This window comes from Lepisosteus platostomus, chromosome 13, assembly GCF_059453375.1.
Source record: "Lepisosteus platostomus isolate fLepPlt1 chromosome 13, fLepPlt1.hap1, whole genome shotgun sequence".
Taxonomy (NCBI): Eukaryota; Metazoa; Chordata; class Actinopteri; order Semionotiformes; family Lepisosteidae; genus Lepisosteus; species Lepisosteus platostomus.
In genome coordinates, this window is record NC_142623.1 from 42,085,638 (window position 1) to 42,099,993 (window position 14,356).

The following is a 14,356-nucleotide window of genomic DNA, read 5'->3' on the forward strand; positions in this document are numbered from 1 at the left end:
GACGGAGTAAACGTGAGTTTCTGAATTCCTCTGGCCCGGGGAAGGCACCGGTGTATGTAATGGGTTGTTTGCTGTAAGCCCAGAATTTGGTCTGGCAGGGGTTCCGCGGTATTGTGTACAGGCGTTCGAAGCTGGTGTATGCCTTAATTGCGCGTGGAGTTTTGAACGGGTTTTGGACCCTTACCGTGAAGTCAGGACTGGTGTGGGTCTTAATTGCACCCGGAGTTCTGAGGGTCAGAACTGGTTTGGGTCTTAGTTGCACCCGGAGTTCTGATGCTCTGAATCGGTGTGGGCCTTGATTGCGCCCGGGGTTCTAGAGCAAGTGGTGCATTAAATGCACGTAGTTCAGGACTGGTGTGGGTCTTAGTTGCACCCGGAGTTCTGAAGGTCAGGACTGGTGTGGGTCTTAATTGCACCCGGAGTTCTGTGGCTCGGGATCGGTGTGGGCCTTAATTGCGCCCGGGGTTCTGGAGCTGAGTGGTGCATTAAATGCACGTATAATCCAGGATTGGTGTGGGCTTTAATTACGCCCGGGGTCCTGAGATTAGCTACGCCTTGATCGTGCACAGATTGGCGTGGCGTGGTTTTTTTTTTTGTTTTAAAGGAAACAGGAGTAGAAGAGATATATGTATGTATGTTTTTGGTGTTTTCCTTGTTTGTGAAATACATATACACACGCACGACACTAACATAAACACACCTCATAATAAAAGAGCAAAGCATTAAGTAGCAGGATTTAAAGGACGTTGAGACCCGAGAATCGCCCTGATTGAGCTCAGTGCGTAAGTCCACCCCGGGGCAAAAGCAGCGATGCTGGCGTTCTGGGGATGGTGAATTACTGATCAAGAAAGGGGGTTTTCGAGGTCTCGTTTCTTACCTGTGAACAGTGCGGTGTAAGTCCTCTCTAAAGTCTCGGAGAGGCATTTAGATCTGGAGGTAACAGACGCCCTTAGCTGAATGAGTGCAGTAATGCACAGGTTTTTCCAAGTGAAAACATCCCCCTACTGAATGAGCTGTTACCTCACACACGACAAAAGTAAATCTTAAAGAAACCAAACATGTGTGCTAATTGGGTGTTTGAGAAAGTGGTGGAAGTATCTGATTACATATCAGAAAAGTGTAAATTGACTGAAAGGGAAGAGAAATATAGGAAGAAGCTGAGTCTGTCAGAAGGAGTTTGGGGCGAAGATGCCTGTAAAAAAGCGTACGAACATTGGAACAAAAACAAAGATTTAGCTGCAGCCCTGGTGATCGGCCGACACCTGAGGTGGCAGATTAGCATGAAGGAGAAATCAGAATGGGATAGAAAAGAGAAGGAGTTCACAGAAAAAATAAAAGCGTTAAATGAGAGGAAAGATAATTTATTCGCGGCAAAAGAGGTACTAGAAAAAAAACTAAAAGAGGCAGTACAGGAGAATGAGAAATTAAAGAAGGAATTAACTCCTGATCACGCTGCACTGGTTAATGTGTTACAGCCGGCGACTAAGTTATATCCTGCTCTCCCACAGGGGAACAAACAGGCAGGAAACGAAAATAATTGGGATCAATTCCCTCAGTGGCCATATGGAGAAGGGGGGTCTGATTGGGATAACACTTGGTATGAGTGTGATAAAGACGGATCAGGGTCTCCCCTGTTAGAGGGAGGGCGCCCGCAGGTCTGTACTCTCACTCGAAGTGGGAAAGGACTTGATGTAGCAGGGGCTGGTGCCGTTGATGACAGCGCCACTCTAACTCCGTCTCGCACCCCGCCGAGGGGGTCAGTTCTCGCACCTACCTTCCCTGAACCCCCAATACGATCAAATCCAAAACCGGAGGATATTGACCGGTGGGCTAGAGAAGTACCGCACCCAAAATTAGGGATGCAGCGAACCTGGAGTGCGCTTCAGGAATTAAAAGATACTTATGGTATCTCCCCCCTGACTGCCGCTATGATCCTCAGAAGGACAGGGGAAAAGCGTGTCGGAGAACTTAAACAATTGTGTGAGGATAACGACAGGGGAGGGCGATGGGAATGGGTTTGGCGATGGCTTAAACAAAATTATCCACCAAAGACAGATTGGAAAAAGATATCTGCGTGTCAGCAAAAAGAAAGCGAGGATGTGGCTGACTTCACTGACCGCTTCGTCACACTCTGGCTGGAATGCTCAGGACTGAGTGACGAAGATGATGTGAATAGCGACGCCTCTGCTGTAATTAAACAAATTTATTTGGGCGGTCTTAAGCCTGATATAGCCAAAGCCCTTCAGTTAAAAGAGCCCGAAATAGGGCAGGATACGACTAAACAATTTGAGGAAATAGTTAAAATGGCACGGCAAATCGAGAGAAATATGTATGCTAAGGTGCGGGCAATACAAACAGGGTGGACACCCCCCATACTGAAGGGTGGAGCTGGCCCTGACACCCGACTAAATCCAAAAAGCGAAATTACAACTCGGTGCCATTATTGTAAAAATTTCGGACATTGGCAAAAGAATTGCAAAAAGCGATTAGCCAGTGAGGGCAGGTTTGGAAGATACCGAGATCCCCCTTTCAATCCCTCGAATCGAGAGGGGCAAAAAAACCTGTTGTCACAATTACAGGATCTGAGCGAAGCAGACAAACGCGCTATCAGGGAGCTTTTAAACTAGGACTCCCCCTAGTGGCCTCCCTACGCCTATCTCAGGAACTGAGTGAAAAAGAGCTCAAATTACAATGCACGATTAATGGGATTCAAATGTCACTTTTATGGGACACTGGGGCTCAATTATCGTGTTTATCTGAACAGTCAGCCAAACGGTGTGGTGTCATGTTCACAGGGAAGGAGCTGGAGGCCACTGGTGTAGGGGGTAATAGAATAACACTCAGAGAAACTCAAGAACTCAAGATTAGACTAGGAGATGGGGAGGTAACATTTAATGCTGTCATGTGGGTAGGATCTACCCCAGATCTGTTGGGATGGGATGCTCTGAAATACCTACAAGGGGTTACATTAACCGTACATGAAGAGAGGGTGGAGGTAAACATCTGGTCCCTCCAAAAAGACGAACTAAAAGGGCATCCAATTTGGACTATGGATAAGGACGAATGCGGGCTTCTGGATATGGAACCCGCCACATTTACTGGGAAATCCCCGCCATACACAAAGCCATATAAAATCAACAAAGAGGCGGAGGAAGGGGTTCGACCAGTAATACAAAAACTATTGACTCAAGGCATTGTACGAAAAACACATAGTACAAGCAACAGTCCAATATGGCCCGTAAAGAAAGCCAGCGGAGCATGGCGATTCACAGTTGATTACTCAAAAGCTAATCAACACATCAACCGTCTCACCCCCTTAGTAGCAGACCCCTCTGCTATTTTTCAACTACTGACCCCTGAGCACCAGGTGTTTTCAGTAATTGACATGGCTAATGGGTTCTGGTCTGTTCCTCTACACCCAGAGGTACAAGATTGGTTCGCCTTTGTTGTAGATGGAGAACAATATACTTGGACCAGGTTACCACAGGGGTTTCATAACAGCCCCACCGTGTATCACATGGCACTTCGGAGGCATCTCCGGGAGCTGCCTCAAGTGTCCTCCGTCGTTATCCAATATGTGGATGATATTTTAATCGCGTCTCCTGACGAGGAAACCCACAAGAAGGACCTCCAAATTATTCTCGACCATTTGGTTAAAAAAGGACACAAGGCTAGTTATAGCAAAGCACAGTTATGCCTAGACACCGTAATTTACTTGGGACAAAAGATTAGTCAGGGAAAAAGGGAATTGACAGAAGATCGGGCCCAGGCAATCCGAACACACCCTAGTCCCAATACGGTGAGAGAGCTCCGATCATTTCTGGGTCTGTGCAATTTCAATAGAAATTGGGTTGATGCTTTTTCTGAAAGGGCCAAACCACTTACAGACCTATTAAAGGGGGGAGGGAGGTCCCTTGATCCTATTGCTTGGAGTCCTGAAGCTGAACATGCTTTTAATGATTTAAAACAAGCTCTGTTACAGGCTCCTGCATTGGGGTTTCCTCAGACAGACCAACCATTCTACCTCTACGTAAGTGAAAAGAATGGATTTTGGACAGCTGTACTAACACAGGAACATGGGGGTAGGTACCGCCCGGTAGGGTATTACTCTGGATCCTTGGACGAGGTAGCCAGGGGCTGGGGACCATGTCTACGAGCCGTTCAGGCCGTCTGTCTAGCAGTACAGGCAGTCAATAACATAGTGCTAGATCAACAACTGATTGTTCGATGCCCACATGCGGTACACACCCTCATGTCCCTGAATCGGGTCAGTCAGGTTAATGCGATACGATGGAGCAAGTGGCAGGTCTTGTTAGAGGCTCCAAATATTACCATTGAACGTGAAGGAGCTCTTAATCCAGCCACATTGTTACCTGACCCATCAGAAGCCTACATGTTAGAACACAGCTGTGATGTTTGGGCAATGGGAGAAGATGAGGGCATCAAAATAGCCGAGCAACCACTAAGGAATGAAGACCTCATCCTTTTCACTGATGGAACTTCATTCATAAATTCTAGTGGGGAGAGGAAAGCGGGTTGGGCTGTGACTACAGAACATGATATCCAATGTGGGGGAAGATTTGAGGTACCCACGTCAGCACAGCGAGCTGAACTGAAAGCTTTGGTGGAAGCCTGTAAATTAGCAAAAGGCAAGACCACCACAATATACACAGACTCACGATACGCATTTGGAGTATGCCATGATTTTGGAAGGTTATGGAGTAATAGGGATTTTTTAACCTCTGCTGGCACTCCGGTAAAGAATGCAGATCTGGTGTCTGAGCTGCTTGCGGCTCTCCAACTCCCAAAGCAGGTAGCTGTAGTCAAATGTAAGGGCCACAGCAGAGAGGACACTCCCGAGGCCAGGGGCAATAAGCTAGCAGACTGGACAGCACGTCAAGCTGCCCTGGGGCAATGGGAGGAGTGGGCTATAGAAAAACCTCTTCAGATTATTTCAGTTTGCACAGTGAACATACAGGCACTCCGGACGGAACAGCTCAGCGAGCTCCAGGCCCAGGCTCCAAGGATTGAGAAATGGACCTGGATGGAACGCAATGTGGGGCTGCAGAAGGATGGGACCTGGAGGTGCCAGCGTACGGGCAGACCCGCCTGTCCCAAGCAACTAATGCCCTACCTGGCACAACAAATACACTCCACAGGGCACCCAGGCGTTAGCCAAATGACTCGACGCTTTGCTCAGAGCTGGGTGGGCACAGGCTTCACACCCTTCGCAGCTGATGTGGTACAACGCTGTGGAGAGTGCCAAAAAGCCTCTGGAGCACCGCCGGTTCGGGCTCCTAATCTTCGACGTCCTGCACCCGAGGGGCCCTTTAGACACTGGCAAATAGACTATTGTTCACTGCCACCCTGTAAAGGGAAAACAGGCCTCCTAGTGATGGTGGACCAGTTTTCTAGATGGGTGGAGGCTGTCCCTGTCAAGCGAGAGACTGCGCAGACAACTGCCAAATATCTCGTGACAGAAGTAATTCCCCGATGGGGACTCCCGTGTCGCATAGACTCAGACCAGGGCACACATTTTACTGGAAAAGTGTGTCAGGTGGTGGCAGACCTACTAGGGATCAAATGGGACTTGCATTGCCCTCATCACCCGCAGTCCTCCGGCATGGTGGAACGGGTGAACCGGACTTTGAAAGCTAAATTGACAAAGTACCACTTGGGAGGGATCCCCTGGGTGGATGCATTGCCCGCCGTACTGTGCAGCATCCGGGCTGGGACAAATCGAATAGTGGGGCTGAGCCCGTTTGAGGTGATCACGGGGCGTCCCATGAGACTGAGTGACTCTCCAGGACATGACAGAGTAGGCTTGAGTATACTAACTGATTCTCTGTTACAGTATTGCAAGTTGCTGACAGAGGCCACCCAAGGAGCCCGTGAGCAGGTCCTGGAGGCGTGGGGACCACCACCTGAAGGAGGGCACGACCTCATCCCAGGAGAGTGGGTGTGGATCAGGAAATTTCCTTCACAGGTTCTCCAGCCCAGGTGGGACGGACCCTACCAGATCCTGTTGACAACCGAGTCTGCGGTTCGAGTGGAAGGAAAAGATCGCTGGATCCACGCGTCACACTGCCGACGAGCCTCATCCCCGGACCCAGAATGAAATCATTTCTGTCAATAATGATAATTGTTGCTGTAGAACTATGTTCCGCAGGGATTAATGATCATCTCTCCCACAAAGGAGAACATGGAATTAATTCCTTTTTAGGCCTCTCCTATCTGACAGCTAAGAAAACCAACCAAAGTGCCTGCTGGGTGTGTGCCGCATTACCCAAATATGTACAGGGAGGACTTCCTATGGGGGCCATTCCTTGGCGTCTCGAGGAAGTCATAGGCATGATCATTTGGAGGGATAATTTAGGAGATTTTAATATGACAAACTATGGGGGTTGCCATAACACGACTTTAACCTGCACAACATTACAGTATCTACAGGAGCGAGGCTTAGAGCCCACGAGTTTCACAGGCTCTTACGCTCCTAAATATAACAGAAGCCATACACCACCATACCTGACTCTAAATAAGGAACGTGAGGGAAACATATGCTTTCAGCACACTAATGGTCTGCACTTGGTTGGATGGAGTCGTTGCAACCTTACCATCGCTGCAAATATATCCACCTCTACCTTCCAAATTCCAGGATGGGATCGGCACACCCCACAATTCGGTATAAGTTTCTTATTTTCAGAGGCATGGGGAGCGCCAAACGGAACATATTTCATTTGTGGAAAACGAGCCTACCCATGGTTGCCAGCCCAGTGGTCTGGCTCATGTTATTTAGGATATGTGGTTCCTCATATCCGTGTTCAAACCCACACCCCCTTCGGACCTAACCACAGACCACAAAGAAAATTGGCTGATTGGGAATATTATTTAGGTATAATATTTCCACAAGCCGGCATGAACTTTCTGAGTCGAGAGTTAATTCAAATGGCTTCGACTTTAGAAGAATTAGCAAATTCTACCTCATCTAGTCTGAAGGCTGTTAATGATGAGATGGTAGCCCTCAGAACAGTGGCCATGCAGAACCGACTAGCTTTAGATTATGTACTGGCGGCCCAAGGAGGAACTTGTGCAGTAATTGGCACTGAATGCTGCACATATATCCCTGATAATTCTGAGCACATCTCAGATCTGGCCCAACACATTTACAATGAGGGACAGAAATATCAGGACTATTATACTGAAAATTGGGGAATTGGATCTTGGGTAAAGTCTGTGTTTGGGGCCTGGGGCGGAACTTTTTTACAGTGTTTATTTGTAGGAATAGTATTGTTTATATGTGTAATTGTAATCATCACGTGCACAAAAACATGTATCACATCTTGCCATAACCGTGGAACGAACAATGTCATGGCAATACATACCTGTTCGCCAAGAAAGGAAAGATCTGCCCTGACATTGTATGTATAAAAATAGGCTACACTGACGTATGCCATATTTTATAAGGGGGGAATGAAGAAAGATGTGAAGACGGGGGTTTGTATTTAATCTTTTCTGTAGGGGGTTTAGACTTCCAAGTCACAAGCAGGGGTTTATGGCAGGAAAGGGGGTTAACTGATAAGGAGTGCAGATGCCAGCTAGGAACCCCCCTGGGTGTAATGTTAAACTGACCATTTGCCCAGAACATCATAAACTGGCCAAATACCATGAACCCCCCTCTTTACCATCAGACCGAGTGACGTCAGAAACGGAGAAGAAAACTGTATATAACCCAAAAGTTTGTAACAATACGGCGAACAATACTTCGGTTTTGTTGTTTCTTGCGGGAAACAAGACTTCGGCTTTATTGTTCCTTGCATGCAATAAACTCATCTGTTTCACTTCATCTCGGGATCAAGAACCTTGTTTCTTCTGTTACAACAGAGTGAAGGACAGTGTGCCTGTAGCACCCTGACAAGACATCAAGACATCTTTTCTTTCACACTACCGAGATCTGCACAGTAAATTCTGACAGTAGCGCTAGTGGAAACTGACTGTAGCAGAAGGTGAACTGGAATGGAAGTGAAATGTGAACTGAAGCCTCAATGCTGATCAAAGACCCACAGCTGTGATTGGAACCCCTGGACTGCTCCTCGTGCCACTGCCACAGATCTCTGCAAACCTCTCTGAAGCATCACTGGGCATCTATATACAGCAGGGCTAATGAGCGGGGAGACCTATCAGGGTTCCATCAGCAGCTGTGAAACAATACCCTTGGGTCCAGAAGCAGCAGTGTGCAGGAGCACCTAACATGCTTTTAGAGCTGAAACTGACAATTTGATGCGTGTCTGTTGCTATTAGACTCAAATCGGATAGATCTGCTGTGCGACTCAATTTGCCTACAGCGCACGCTAGCCCAGCACAACGCCTCTCCCAGCTTCTTGTAGTGCTGCCCACCAGTTCAATGCATCCCCTTCTCTCGGCCATGAAACCGCTGAAACTGCTGCTGCTCAATGGAGATCCAGGAGGCCCAGATACAGGCCCCTGTCCGGGAGAAGGCAAGTCCCCCCAAGCTTTGAAGGCGGGAGGCCAGACTGATGAGGAACGGGGAGAGTGATACACTTTCGGCTGCAGATCAGCTGTGGGACTTTGTGTTGTCCGTGCAGGCGGACCCGACCCGGCACTGGTTTCGGGGATCTACCTACCTCAGCACATGTGTGGACCCGTTGATCTGGGTGGAGGTGCAGGGGGCGCTGGGACCGAGGATGGACGGCCGGCGGTAGCGCTCCTGCCCGCAGCACAGGATGATGAGGAAGGCACGGCGGAAGGACTTGTTCAGGAAGGCATAGAGGAAGGGGTTGAGCATGGAGTTGATGTAGCCCAGCCACAAGCAGGCGGTCCAGAGCTTCTCCGGGACCGTGTAGTCAATGAAAGGGTCCACCACGTTGGTGATGAAGAAGGGGGCCCAGCAGAGGCAGAAGCAGCCCATGATGATGCACAGAGTCTTGGCCGCCTTGGTCTCCGTGCGCATGCGGTGGTTGCGCTGGTGGTCGGCGCTGTCCGAAGCGCCGCTGTTGGCGCCCCCGGCCCGCTGCAGCATGCCAATCTGCCGGGCGTGCTCCCGGGCCGTGACGTAGATCCGCTGGTAGGCCAGCACCATGAGTCCCAGGGGGATGTAGAAGGCCACCACAGAGCAGGTGAGGGCGTAGGGCTTGTTGACCATGAAGACGCACAGCGTGGCGTTGGCCTCCCCGCTGAACTTCCGCTGCTCTATCTACGGTGGGGAGGGGACGTGCGTTACCAAGACAGGAGTGATGCTTTGCTAAGGGGAAATTCATGCAAGGGTAAAAACTAAAGCAAGGAAGCAAAAGAAGAGTCAGGAGAAAGGAAGAGGAAGAGGAAGGAGGAAGCCTGGTAATATTACCATGGATTTCAACATTCATAAAGTGTTTCGTTTGCTCTGGTGCTTAGCCACATATCTGCCTTTGCATCCCATTTTATCACCCCTTTTAAGAGCTTAAAGTCCCGGTGTTTACGCCTGGGTTCTTTACAAGGCAGAGATCCGCAGGCTTTTGAGACGCCAGCAGTGATGGAGACTAAAAATAGACCTCATTCTTGAAATCTTAACATCAGAGCCCTGAAAATCAACCTCCTACTGAAGAAAGGGCATATTGTTTTCTTGTCAAGTCTTTAATAGACGATAAAAGACCTTTAAATCTCAATGCATTAGTGAATGGCGATGTAACTTTGTGAATACAAACATTCGGTAGCGTGAGCATTTAATATGTTGTTTTGTGACACACAATTTTAAGGCACACCAGCCCCTGGATTTCCCGAAGATAACTGTGAATACATTCAGAGTCACAATCCCTGCCATGTTAAAATTTCCTTTCGTAGCTCTGTTAGTGGTCTCTTGAGCTTGTCCATCATGAGGCTGCTAGTGCCTTCTGGGCTGCAAAAAAGGATTGTAAAAGAAAGCTGCATAATTTCACTTTCTTCTTTCCAATTTCAGTCACCTCACTACTGCTCCCTACAAAGTGCACTGTGGCTCTTGTTTGAAGCAGGCAAAATGAGCATACCATTATGAGAAAATGCAGAAGTGTACCTTTGGTTTTGTAATGGAGAAATTGGTGATTTATTAAACTCTGGAATTGCCCATTCTGATTTTTCATACCTTCTAGTTTTAGTATTGCTAAGACAGGCCAATTGGCCATTTTCATTGTAAACTTTTTCATTTGTCTTCCACAGTGGTGTTACCTTACTGTGCTCTTACTGTATGTTTGCTCTATTTCTTTTTTTTTCAAGCTTTTTAAAAGGTTTTACTTTTTTTGCTTTCACTTTTTTGTTCAACTTCACCGGACATATCTCCAGAAATAACCCAAGAAGCCTTTGGATGCAGCTACAGTCCGTGGGGTGCGCCAGCGACTGGCTTTTGCAAGTCTTGCTCTGAAGAACAGTTCCAGATTTTCTTTCTGATTCGGCTGAGTAAGAAACGGTAAGTTTTTGCAGTCTTTGATGGTCTGAAGTTAAGACTGAGCAGTATGCAGAATATTCCCATTTGACATGGCCAAGTGATAGCAAATTGAAGTTTCACCAGGTTACTATATCTATGGTTACCCACATTTACTCCAGAATTTATTCATTTGGACCTTATAACTGATTTTGACTGATAATTTCTTCTGCCCTCCCACTAATTTCTATGTTGGTTACAAGCAGGAGATTTTGACAGGGAAAGTCACCCCCCTGTGTCTCTGGGATTTTTGTAACTCAAGGAGATTTTGGTAGGACAACCAATCCTGGTGGAGCGCTTGTGGTCTTAAATTTTCTCCATCTGTACACTACCTGACAGTGGATTGGTGGAGCCCCAGATTCTCAGATGTTCCCACTGATGAGCATCAATAACTCTTTTGCTGCGAGTCTTCAGAGAGCTCCTCAGATTGTGGAATGCCTTGTTTCCACACACCTGCTGGGTAAAGACCAAACTCGCAACGTTTCTCACCTTCGGTGGGCCTTGCAAAACCCAGACTCCAAGATTTAACTAACTATTTAAACACCTGATTCTGATTATTCCCTTAATTGAGCTAATTGAGCTTTTTCACATTCTATGTACCTCAATTACTTATTGTTTGTTTAATTCATACATCGTTTTGTTTCAAGAGGCATGGAATAGTTAACTATAAATAAAAGTGGCTTTGATTCTGGAAGGCTATTATGATAAGGCTATCAGCATAAAGGTGAAATTTCCATGTTCATAAATGGGGTTCACATACATCTTTTCAGGAGTGTATAATGTTTTTTACGATGATAAAACTCTGGATCTCTCCATCTTAGCAGGCAGCCTGCTTCTCAAAACTCAATCCACCTAAGACTTCAAGCTCTTCTCTGAATGTGTTATATACTAGAAGCCTTGATTAAAAAATCATTTTCAGTATAAAAGATCATATAAAATGCTCTCATTATATCCAAATCAATCTCCAAACATTGTGATTTCCTAAACTAAAAATCCATCTCTGCAAAATTAAGTGTGAAGACTACAGACCTCCTATAGACCTCCTTCTTCTCCTGCTGCTGCTTAGCTTTACTAAACCTGTTATTTCTTATTTGAGCTCTGTGTTCATTTTTCTGTGAGAATTAAACTGGGATATGATAAAACCTTCTGACATTGTCTAAGTGCTATAACCACACCTACTAGAACTGACTTAGTCACCAGATAATTCAGGCTTGCTTGACATCATGCTCACAAACATTCCTGACAAGTACCAGTACTGTGTTTTGTTAGGATCTTAGTGAACCTCGTTTGCTAGCATGTATTAGAAGCAGTGTGAAAAAGAGTCACCCTCCTCCGATTTCATCTAAAAAAACGTCTGTAGAATTTTAATGAACTGGCTTTTCTACTTGATCTAGCTTTAATAAACTGGAGCTGAATTTCTCTTAACTAATCTGTCGCAAGTACTTATATTACGATATTTTTAAAGATTTTTCAGTACTGTTTGTAACAGGCACTCACAAATTGGTTTTGGCCATTGGATCAGCCCTGTGTTAAGCCCTGTGTTGTCAGCTTTAATTAAGCAAAAACACTAACAAAAAGTTAGAAATAAATTAACAAAAGTTCTAAAATGAGTTATGACAGCCATTGGTTTTCCAGCTTCTTAACCTAAAGACATTATAGATGTCAGTTGAATTTACGAGGAACAAATCATTACCCTGTCATTTACCAGTTTCTATTACTTCCCTATGACAGATTACAAAATAGATGGTTTATTCATTGAATGAACATTTCATTCTGCTGGCTGTGTGTTTGATAGCTTAATAACGCTGATCCAGTTCAGTTCGATGCAAGTCCTAAAGTTTCTGATGTAGTCAATTACGGAATTAGCAGTAAGAGCTGAGTTTGTAAAATCGACTGGTGACGATGGCATTGACCCATCATTCTTTTCTAAAACTTGCTTCGCATCTAATATCCCCTATGATGACTGCTTATTAAATCTCTCTTTTAAAATGGCTGAAGTCTCAGGAGAGTAGAAGTCACCCTGGTTCTGTCTCTTTTTCGAGGTGGGATGGAGGGATGTCAAATTTCTGTGCAAACATCTGATGAATCAACAGATGATGTCAGTAATTAGTTGTGATGCAACAAACACCGTTAGATCAAACAAAATCTTGTTTGTCTCTAATCCTCCAACCCATTCCTTTAAGTAGACATTAGTGGGCTGGCCACCAAATTCAAACAGCAGTGGAGCTGACAGGAAAATGATAAAATCATACTAAAGTGAAACACAAGTCAAGGGACAGAGGTTTCTGGGGACCTGTAAGCACAGAAAAAGCTCCTGCATTTTATTATCCTGTACTTTTAAAGTGAAGGCGTACAGTACAGTGGCTACATATACGTCTCAGAGGCGGTTTTCCCAAATGAAGTTAATTAAGTCACACATACAGTATGGCAGGTACCTACGGGATGAGCTGCACATTGATGAGCAGTCGCAAACTTCAGCCCAGGCCTCTCAGCACAGGGGTCTCGTCTGACTGATTAAAGTATAACTTGACTATCCTGCCTATTCTATATTTTTGGGTGGGTCTGTATTCAAATTCAAGAAGGGATCTGTGTTTAAAAGCCTGGAGAACACTGGGCATACACTGTTCCCTACATCCATACTCATCATCTTGGAAGAGAGTGATGTTTTTTATAGAATGGCCTCTAGATCTTTTCTTCTGGAAGCCTGATGTCTAAAAAATCACAAGGTTGAATCTTAGTGCCACCTGTCGCACTCATCATTGTGATCTATATTATCTGATTCATCCTCTCTGTGTATCAGTCAAATATTTTGTTGTTTTAAGCTACTTTATTTGAATAATTTATTGAAGTTCTCACTGCCTTCCTACAATTTAAGATGTAGACGTTTTATTAAAAAGACACTTTAGTTGTACAGTGAAGAACAGTGCTACATGAAAAATATCAAGCTTTATAAATTGGTGCAAATGTACAGTAGGTTATGTGGCATAAAAAAACTAATGAAATAAAGCCAAATAAAATGAGTATTAAATGCATTTTCCCTTAACTGGCCTGTCTGGTTGAATAAACGATTATTTTTTCAGTTCAATTCATTGTTCATCAGCTGGGTGCACAGTTAAATCTCAAGCAAGTCTAATGTTATGCCTGGGGAGAGGTGCAGATGGCACACGTGTACCCCAGTATCCTCCGCCTCTTTGGTAGTCAGCAGAGTTAAACAACAAGCAAGGAGCACTGACACAGGTCCTTGCGTGTCTCAAATCTCGCACGCAGCATGTGTGATTGTTGTGTGGCAGCTGGAAGCCCTCTGTGATTTCAAACTAACACAGCGCTAGAAGTGTTCAGACCATTCTGCATTGTATTTTAGGGCATCTCTGGCACAGCTGGTGTGTGGCATACCCAAAAGTCAAACCAGTGATTTCTCTGCATAGCTGGTCTTGCAAACAGAGGCTCTTTATAACTGAGCTACAATGCAAACAAAAACGATTCTCCACAGAACAGCCACAGTTTTATTCTGATGTCATAATCCGAGTAAAATATTAACTGCAATGATAAATCGAGTCATTTAAAAACTTGACCAAAACATATTGGAAGTTAAACTCAAGCTGGACCTGTCCAAAAAAAAAAAAAACACTGAGCAGACACTGTTTCTCCTGATTACTTAGTGATGTGATGACAGAAGTCACAGGATCACTCGGTGCCTTATAGAGGAGAGCTGCCTTACTCTCTGCCTGGTGTTTAGTTTTCTTTTACAGGCAAACGCTTGAGAAGTGAGTTGAGAGCAGTACCCCTGATTGTCCTGTGGAATCTTTTGTATTTGCAATCTGCTAGGTGATGACATGGTAGCTGCCATTGTTGTAAGGGCTATTTCGCTGGACCTGCTACTGAAGCATGTAATTAAATGCCTGGCAGAAT

The 14,356-nt window shown here is 45.5% G+C and overlaps 1 protein-coding gene across 3 annotated transcripts in view; it reads right to left on the bottom strand.

Annotated features, from left to right (window-relative positions):
• htr4 (5-hydroxytryptamine receptor 4) overlaps positions 1–14,356 on the bottom strand; it is a 143,982-nt gene that overhangs the window by 59,155 nt on the left and 70,471 nt on the right. For all 3 annotated transcript variants that reach the window (XM_088604722.1, XM_088604721.1, XM_088604723.1), the window contains one exon: positions 8,643–9,211. In XM_088604722.1, the coding sequence (XP_088460848.1) occupies positions 8,643–9,211 (569 nt within the window). The remainder of the gene's footprint in view (positions 1–8,642; positions 9,212–14,356) is intronic.